General features: G+C 48.3%; 1 protein-coding gene across 3 annotated transcripts in view; it reads left to right on the top strand.

Moving 5' to 3' along the window:
* The first annotated feature begins 2,756 nt into the window (after window positions 1-2,756).
* ACAP1 (ArfGAP with coiled-coil, ankyrin repeat and PH domains 1) overlaps window positions 2,757-9,981 on the top strand; it is a 215,977-nt gene continuing 208,752 nt past the window's right edge. For all 3 annotated transcript variants that reach the window (XM_069950340.1, XM_069950350.1, XM_069950331.1), the window contains exon 1: window positions 2,757-2,878. In XM_069950340.1, coding sequence (XP_069806441.1) covers window positions 2,826-2,878 — 53 coding nt within the window. In that variant the 5' untranslated portion in view covers window positions 2,757-2,825. The remainder of the gene's footprint in view (window positions 2,879-9,981) is intronic.

Genomic DNA, 9,981 nt, shown 5'->3' with positions numbered 1-9,981 from the left:
TTTATGGTGCTGGAGCCAGTCCTGGGTGTCCCTCAGGGTGACCCGGCATGGCTGCTCCCCGCTGTCTGTGCCTCAGCTCAGGTGGCAGCTGTCACACTGAATAGACCCTGATCGTCAGGCTGGAATATTACCTTGTATTTGTCACCCATGATGCATTGCGTCTAGTTTATAAACTCTTCCTGAGATTTGCCTTTTTCGTGTTTCAGGTTCAGAGACCCCCGATCTCAACGCACATTTGGAGCCCAAGTTGCCCTTCAGGTCTGTGTAAGACCTGGATCATACAAGATGGGCCCCGCATCAGCAGGAACCTCAGATCTCTTGGACCCCAGGATTCCTAGCGCTGAGGTGGAATGGTTGACCAAGGAAAAGGGGGCCACCATGTTAAGGGGTCTGCTGGTCCGCGTGGAATGAACTTTACACATGTCAGGTGTGCTGACATCACAAGAGAAAAGCAGATGGCGGGGGAAACCTGTGCCACAAGTGGGGATTCTGTTACAGATGAGCCCCTGACCCTCCCCGTACCACATGCCCTGACTAATGTCCCCCCATTTTGTCTTGCCCCTCCCCTACTGTTCGCCTAGGCTGTTTACATCCCCTCCCTATTAATTTATTGAGATTTATTGAAGCATTCTAGCCGGGTGGCTTGACACATACAGGGGCCCAGCATCTCACGTTTCTGGCCCCGCCCCTCGCCTTTTATTTAAGCTGCTGTTTTTTGTTTTTTCTTAATTTGTACATTGTTTATTTTTTTTAATACATAAATTTCTTGTACAGAACATGCAGTTTGTGTGTGATTCCTTTGCATTGTGGGGCCTCATTGTAAGGGCGGTAGTGAGACAGTCTACAGGTACTCAGGTGTGACACGAGGCACAGGCGGGCGATCTGCTCCACTACTGGCTAGACACGAGGCACAGGCGGGCGATCTGCTCCACTACTGGCTGGACACGAGGCACAGGCGGGCGATCTGCTCCACTACTGGCTGGACACGAGGCACAGGCGGGCGATCTGCTCCACCACTGGCTGTACACGGGGGGCAGATACCATGGGAACCTTCAGATGTCTTAGGGGGCAGATACCATGGGGACCTTCAGATGTCTTGGGGGGCAGATACCATGGAGACCTTCAGATGTCTTGGGGGGCAGATACCATGGAGACCTTCAGATGTCTTGGGGGGGGGAGATACCATGGGAACCTTCAGATGTCTTGGGGGGCAGATACCATGGGGACCTTCAGATGTCTTGGGGGGCAGATACCATGGGTACCTTCAGATGTCTTGGGGGGCAGATACCATGGGAACCTTCAGATGTCTTAGGGGGCAGATACCATGGGAACCTTCAGATGTCTTGGGGGGCAGATACCATAGGAACCTTCAGATGTCTTGGGGGGCAGATACCATAGGAACCTTCAGATGTCTTGGGGGGCAGATACCATGGAGACCTTCAGATGTCTTGGGGGGCAGATACCATACCATGGAGACCTTCAGATGTCTTGGGGGGCAGATACCATGGGAACCTTCAGATGTCTTGGGGGGGAGATACCATTGGAACCTTCAGATGTCTTGGGGGGCAGATACCATGGGAACCTTCTGATGTCTTGGGGGGTAGATACCATGGAGACCTTCAGATGTCTTGGGCAGATACCATGGGGACCTTCAGATGTCTTGGGGGGCAGATACCATGGGAACCTTCAGATGTCTTGGGGGGCAGATACCATAGGAACCTTCAGATGTCTTGGGGGGCAGATACCATGGAGACCTTCAGATGTCTTGGGGGCAGATACCATGGAGACCTTCAGATGTCTTGGGGGGCAGATACCATAGGAACCTTCAGATGTCTTGGGGGGCAGATACCATGGGAACCTTCAGATGTCTTGGGGGGCAGATACCATAGGAACCTTCAGATGTCTTGGGGGGCAGATACCATAGGAACCTTCAGATGTCTTGGGGGGCAGATACCATAGGAACCTTCAGATGTCTTGGGGGGCAGATACCATGGGGACCTTCAGATGTCTTGGGCAGATACCATGGGAACCTTCAGATGTCTTGGGGGGCAGATACCATGGGAACCTTCAGATGTCTTGGGGGGCAGATACCATACCATGGAGACCTTCAGATGTCTTGGGGGGCAGATACCATGGGAACCTTTAGATGTCTTGGGGGGCAGATACCATGGGGACCTTCAGATGTCTTGGGGGGCAGATACCATAGGAACCTTCAGATGTCTTGGGGGGCAGATACCATAGGAACCTTCAGATGTCTTGGGCAGATACCATGGGGACCTTCAGATGTCTTGGGGGGCAGATACCATAGGAACCTTCAGATGTCTTGGGGGGCAGATACCATGGGTACCTTCAGATGTATTGGGGGGCAGATACCTTGGGAACCTTCAGATGTCTTGGGGGGCAGATACCATGGAGACCTTCAGATGTCTTGGGGAGCAGATACGATGGAAACCAAGCAGAACAAGCAATAATCCAGATAGAGCCTTCTAGAGATGGGGCATCTTTTCTTTTGGAGAGATTTCTAACTCGACATCAGTCTCATGTCCTATGACGTGAGGGGAAAGCTGCCTTTCCAGAGTGATGTGTATCCATACACATGGAAGCCCCTGGGCAGCCTGACACCACAGGAGCTGACTCTTCAGTGAACACTCTCCCTGTTGTGTCAGGCTGTCTCTTCCCCACTTGGGGGTGTCTCTGTTCACGTTCCTTCCTTCCTGGGGATGTGGGTGTCTCTTCCTCCTTCACAGTAGCAGTCTAACTAGTGGCTGACAGACTGGCTGCGCTCTCTCTAGATCTCGGCACTGTTACATTCCCTCGACCCAGAGATGACTGTCATTTTAGACTTTGAGGAATGTCTCACGGACTCTCCGCGTACCAGGTAGGTGACCGCTGAGGTGTCGGCACTTGGTGCCTCCATGTTATATCTGTTTCATCATGAAGCAGAGTTGTTGAGCTTTGAGGCCTCAGGTGGAGTACGATGGATCCAGTGTCATAGGGGAAAACCACAGCCGCCTGCCGAAAGGGTTAATGTGACAATGCTGAAGGCTTGCCATGTGAGGGGTTAATATTGAGCTGATGTCTGGGGAGTGAGGGGTTAATGTTTGCTATTTATACAAGGTGAACTCATCCCCCCCCCCCCAAAAAAAAAAGTCACTTCATGAGGGAGGAAGTGAGAAGAGGACAGGAAACCACGAAATATCATTGTATGTGAGGTGGTAACATCATCATACATGGAGGAGGAGGAGAGTACAGGCCCAGTATATCTGCTGTATATCCACTATACACCAGTAACATCATCATACATGGTGGGGGAGGAGAGGACAGGTCCAGTATATCTGCTGTACATCCAGTATACACCAGTAACATCATCATACATGGTGGAGGAGGAGAGGACAGGCCCAGTATATCTGCTGTACATCCAGTATACACCAGTAACATCATCATACATGGAGGAGGAGGAGGAGGAGAGCACAGGCCCAGTATATCTGCTGTACATCCAGTATACACCAGTAACATCATCATACACTGTGGAGGAGGAGGAGAGCACAGGCCCAGTATATCTGCTGTACATCCAGTATACACCAGTAACATCATCATACATGGTGGAGGAGGAGAGGACAGGTCCAGTATATCTGCTGTACATCCAGTATACACCAGTAACATCATCATACATGGTGGAGGAGGAGAGGACAGGTCCAGTATATCTGCTGTACATCCAGTATACACCAGTAACATCATCATACATGGTGGAGGAGGAGAGGACAGGCCCAGTATATCTGCTGTACATCCAGTATACACCAGTAACATCATCATACATGGTGGAGGAGGAGGAGGAGAGTACAGGCCCAGTATATCTGCTGTACATCCAGTATACACCAGTAACATCATCATACATGGTGGAGGAGGAGAGTACAGGACCAGTATATCTGCTGTACATCCAGTATACACCAGTAACATCATCATACATGGAGGAGGAGGAGGAGAGGACAGGCCCAGTATATCTGCTGTACATCTAGTATACACCAGTAACATCATCATACATGGTGGAGGAGGAGGAGAGTACAGGTCCAGTATATCTGCTGTACATCCAGTATACACCAGTAACATCATCATACATGGTGGAGGAGGAGGAGAGCACAGGTCCAGTATATCTGCTGTACATCCAGTATACACCAGTAACATCATCATACATGGTGGAGGAGGAGGAGCGCACAGGTCCAGTATATCTGCTGTACATCCAGTATACACCAGTAACATCATCATACATGGTGGGGGAGGAGAGGACAGGTCCAGTATATCTGCTGTACATCCAGTATACACCAGTAACATCATCATACATGGTGGGGGAGGAGAGGACAGGTCCAGTATATCTGCTGTACATCCAGTATACACCAGTAACATCATCATACATGGTGGGGGAGGAGAGGACAGGTCCAGTATATCTGCTGTACATCCAGTATACACCAGTAACATCATCATACATGGAGGAGGAGGAGAGAGGACAGGTCCAGTATATCTGCTGTACATCCAGTATACACCAGTAACATCATCATACATGGTGGAGGAGGAGAGTACAGGTCCAGTATATCTGCTGTACATCCAGTATACACCAGTAACATCATCATACATGGTGGAGGAGGAGAGGACAGGTCCAGTATATCTGCTGTACATCCAGTATACACCAGTAACATCATCATACATGGTGGAGGAGGAGGAGGACAGGTCCTGTATATCTGCTGTACATCCAGTATACACCAGTAACATCATCATACATGGTGGTGGAGGAGAGGACAGGCCCAGTATATCTGCTGTACATCCAGTATACACCAGTAACATCATCATACATGGAGGAGGAGGAGGAGGAGAGCACAGGCCCAGTATATCTGCTGTACATCCAGTATACACCAGTAACATCATCATACACTGGTGGAGGAGGAGGAGAGCACAGGCCCAGTATATCTGCTGTACATCCAGTATACACCAGTAACATCATCATACATGGTGGAGGAGGAGAGGACAGGTCCAGTATATCTGCTGTACATCCAGTATACACCAGTAACATCATCATACATGGTGGAGGAGGAGAGGACAGGTCCAGTATATCTGCTGTACATCCAGTATACACCAGTAACATCATCATACATGGTGGAGGAGGATGAGGACAGGCCCAGTATATCTGCTGTACATCCAGTATACACCAGTAACATCATCATACATGGTGGAGGAGGAGGAAGGACAGGTCCAGTATATCTGCTGTACATCCAGTATACACCAGTAACATCATCATACATGGTGGAGGAGGAGGAGGAGACAGGTCCAGTATATCTGCTGTACATCCAGTATACACCAGTAACATCATCATACATGGTGGAGGAGGAGGAGAGACAGGCCCAGTATATCTGCTGTACATCCAGTATACACCAGTAACATCATCATACATGGTGGAGGAGGAGAGTACAGGACCAGTATATCTGCTGTACATCCAGTATACACCAGTAACATCATCATACATGGAGGAGGAGGAGGAGAGGACAGGTCCAGTATATCTGCTGTACATCCAGTATACACCAGTAACATCATCATACATGGTGGAGGAGGAGAGGACAGGCCCAGTATATCTGCTGTACATCCAGTATACACCAGTAACATCATCATACATGGTGGAGGAGGAGAGTACAGGACCAGTATATCTGCTGTACATCCAGTATACACCAGTAACATCATCATACATGGAGGAGGAGGAGGAGAGGACAGGCCCAGTATATCTGCTGTACATCCAGTATACACCAGTAACATCATCATACATGGTGGAGGAGGAGGAGAGTACAGGTCCAGTATATCTGCTGTACATCCAGTATACACCAGTAACATCATCATACATGGTGGAGGAGGAGGAGAGCACAGGTCCAGTATATCTGCTGTACATCCAGTATACACCAGTAACATCATCATACATGGTGGAGGAGGAGGAGCGCACAGGTCCAGTATATCTGCTGTACATCCAGTATACACCAGTAACATCATCATACATGGTGGGAGGAGGAGAGGACAGGTCCAGTATATCTGCTGTACATCCAGTATACACCAGTAACATCATCATACATGGTGGGGGAGGAGAGGACAGGTCCAGTATATCTGCTGTACATCCAGTATACACCAGTAACATCATCATACATGGTGGGGGAGGAGAGGACAGGTCCAGTATATCTGCTGTACATCCAGTATACACCAGTAACATCATCATACATGGAGGAGGAGGAGGAGAGGACAGGTCCAGTATATCTGCTGTACATCCAGTATACACCAGTAACATCATCATACATGGTGGAGGAGGAGAGGACAGGCCCAGTATATCTGCTGTACATCCAGTATACACCAGTAACATCATCATACATGGTGGAGGAGGAGAGGACAGGTCCAGTATATCTGCTGTACATCCAGTATACACCAGTAACATCATCATACATGGTGGAGGAGGAGAGGACAGGTCCAGTATATCTGCTGTACATCCAGTATACACCAGTAACATCATCATACATGGTGGAGGAGGAGAGGACAGGCCCAGTATATCTGCTGTACATCCAGTATACACCAGTAACATCATCATACATGGAGGAGGAGGAGGAGGAGAGCACAGGCCCAGTATATCTGCTGTACATCCAGTATACACCAGTAACATCATCATACACTGTGGAGGAGGAGGAGAGCACAGGCCCAGTATATCTGCTGTACATCCAGTATACACCAGTAACATCATCATACATGGTGGAGGAGGAGAGGACAGGTCCAGTATATCTGCTGTACATCCAGTATACACCAGTAACATCATCATACATGGTGGAGGAGGAGAGGACAGGTCCAGTATATCTGCTGTACATCCAGTATACACCAGTAACATCATCATACATGGAGGAGGAGGAGAGCACAGGCCCAGTATATCTGCTGTATATCCAGTATACACCAGTAACATCATCATACATAGTGGAGGAGGAGGAGAGGACAGGTCCAGTATATCTGCTGTACATCCAGTATACACCAGTAACATCATCATACATGGTGGAGGAGGAGGAGGAGGAGAGTACAGGCCCAGTATATCTGCTGTACATCCAGTATACACCAGTAACATCATCATACATGGTGGAGGAGGAGAGTACAGGACCAGTATATCTGCTGTACATCCAGTATACACCAGTAACATCATCATACATGGAGGAGGAGGAGGAGAGGACAGGCCCAGTATATCTGCTGTACATCTAGTATACACCAGTAACATCATCATACATGGTGGAGGAGGAGGAGAGTACAGGTCCAGTATATCTGCTGTACATCCAGTATACACCAGTAACATCATCATACATGGTGGAGGAGGAGAGGACAGGCCCAGTATATCTGCTGTACATCCAGTATACACCAGTAACATCATCATACATGGTGGAGGAGGAGGAGAGCACAGGCCCAGTATATCTGCTGTACATCCAGTATACACCAGTAACATCATCATACATGGTGGGGGAGGAGAGGACAGGTCCAGTATATCTGCTGTACATCCAGTATACACCAGTAACATCATCATACATGGTGGGGGAGGAGAGGACAGGTCCAGTATATCTGCTGTACATCCAGTATACACCAGTAACATCATCATACATGGTGGAGGAGGAGAGGACAGGCCCAGTATATCTGCTGTACATCCAGTATACACCAGTAACATCATCATACATGGAGGAGGAGGAGGAGAGGACAGGCCCAGTATATCTGCTGTACATCCAGTATACACCAGTAACATCATCATACATGGTGGAGGAGGAGAGCACAGGTCCAGTATACACCAGTAACATCATCATACATGGTGGAGGAGGAGGAGAGTACAGGTCCAGTATATCTGCTGTACATCCAGTATACACCAGTAACATCATCATACATGGTGGGGGAGGAGAGTACAGGTCCAGTATATCTGCTGTATATCCAGTATACACCAGTAACATCATCATACATGATAGAGGAAGAGAGTACAGGTCCAGTATATCTGCTGTACATCCAGTATACACCAGTAACATCATCATACATGGAGGAGGAGGAGGAGAGGACAGGTCCAGTATATCTGCTGTACATCCAGTATACACCAGTAACATCATCATACATGGAGGAGGAGGAGAGGACAGGTCCAGTATATCTGCTGTACATCCAGTATACACCAGTAACATCATCATACATGGTGGAGGAGGAGAGGACAGGTCCAGTATATCTGCTGTACATCCAGTATACACCAGTAACATCATCATACATGGTGGAGGAGGAGAGGACAGGTCCAGTATATCTGCTGTACATCCAGTATACACCAGTAACATCATCATACATGGTGGAGGAGGAGAGGACAGGCCCAGTATATCTGCTGTACATCTAGTATACATCTGTATATGGTGGAGGAGGAGAGGACAGGCCCAGTATATCTGCTGTACATCCAGTATACACCAGTAACATCATCATACATGGAGGAGGAGGAGGAGGAGAGCACAGGCCCAGTATATCTGCTGTACATCCAGTATACACCAGTAACATCATCATACACTGTGGAGGAGGAGGAGAGCACAGGCCCAGTATATCTGCTGTACATCCAGTATACACCAGTAACATCATCATACATGGTGGAGGAGGAGAGGACAGGTCCAGTATATCTGCTGTACATCCAGTATACACCAGTAACATCATCATACATGGTGGAGGAGGAGGAGGAGAGTACAGGACCAGTATATCTGCTGTACATCCAGTATACACCAGTAACATCATCATACATGGAGGAGGAGGAGGAGAGGACAGGCCCAGTATATCTGCTGTACATCTAGTATACACCAGTAACATCATCATACATGGTGGAGGAGGAGGAGAGTACAGGTCCAGTATATCTGCTGTACATCCAGTATACACCAGTAACATCATCATACATGGTGGAGGAGGAGAGGACAGGCCCAGTATATCTGCTGTACATCCAGTATACACCAGTAACATCATCATACATGGTGGAGGAGGAGGAGAGCACAGGCCCAGTATATCTGCTGTACATCCAGTATACACCAGTAACATCATCATACATGGTGGGGGAGGAGAGGACAGGTCCAGTATATCTGCTGTACATCCAGTATACACCAGTAACATCATCATACATGGAGGAGGAGGAGGAGAGGACAGGCCCAGTATATCTGCTGTACATCCAGTATACACCAGTAACATCATCATACATGGTGGAGGAGGAGAGTACAGGCCCAGTATATCTGCTGTACATCCAGTATACACCAGTAACATCATCATACATGGTGGAGGAGGAGAGGACAGGTCCAGTATACACCAGTAACATCATCATACATGGTGGAGGAGGAGGAGAGTACAGGTCCAGTATATCTGCTGTACATCCAGTATACACCAGTAACATCATCATACATGGTGGGGGAGGAGAGTACAGGTCCAGTATATCTGCTGTATATCCAGTATACACCAGTAACATCATCATACATGATAGAGGAAGAGAGTACAGGTCCAGTATATCTGCTGTACATCCAGTATACACCAGTAACATCATCATACATGGAGGAGGAGGAGGAGAGGACAGGCCCAGTATATCTGCTGTATATCCAGTATACACCAGTAACATCATCATACATAGTGGAGGAAGAGGAGAGGACAGGTCCAGTATATCTGCTGTACATCCAGTATACACCAGTAACATCATCATACATGGTGGGGGAGGAGAGCACAGGCCCAGTATATCTGCTGTACATCCAGTATACACCAGTAACATCATCATACATGGAGGAGGAGGAGGAGAGTACAGGCCCAGTATATCTGCTGTATATCCAGTATACACCAGTAACATCATCATACATGGTGGGGGAGGAGAGGACAGGTCCAGTATATCTGCTGTACATCCAGTATACACCAGTAACATCATCATACATGGTGGGGGAGGAGAGGACAGGTCCAGTATAT

The sequence above is a fragment of the Dendropsophus ebraccatus genome, chromosome 1 (assembly GCF_027789765.1).
Source record: "Dendropsophus ebraccatus isolate aDenEbr1 chromosome 1, aDenEbr1.pat, whole genome shotgun sequence".
Classification (NCBI taxonomy): Eukaryota; Metazoa; Chordata; class Amphibia; order Anura; family Hylidae; genus Dendropsophus; species Dendropsophus ebraccatus.
The sequence above is the reverse complement of the archived record's forward strand: the minus strand, read 5'-3'. Positions and strand labels throughout refer to the sequence as shown.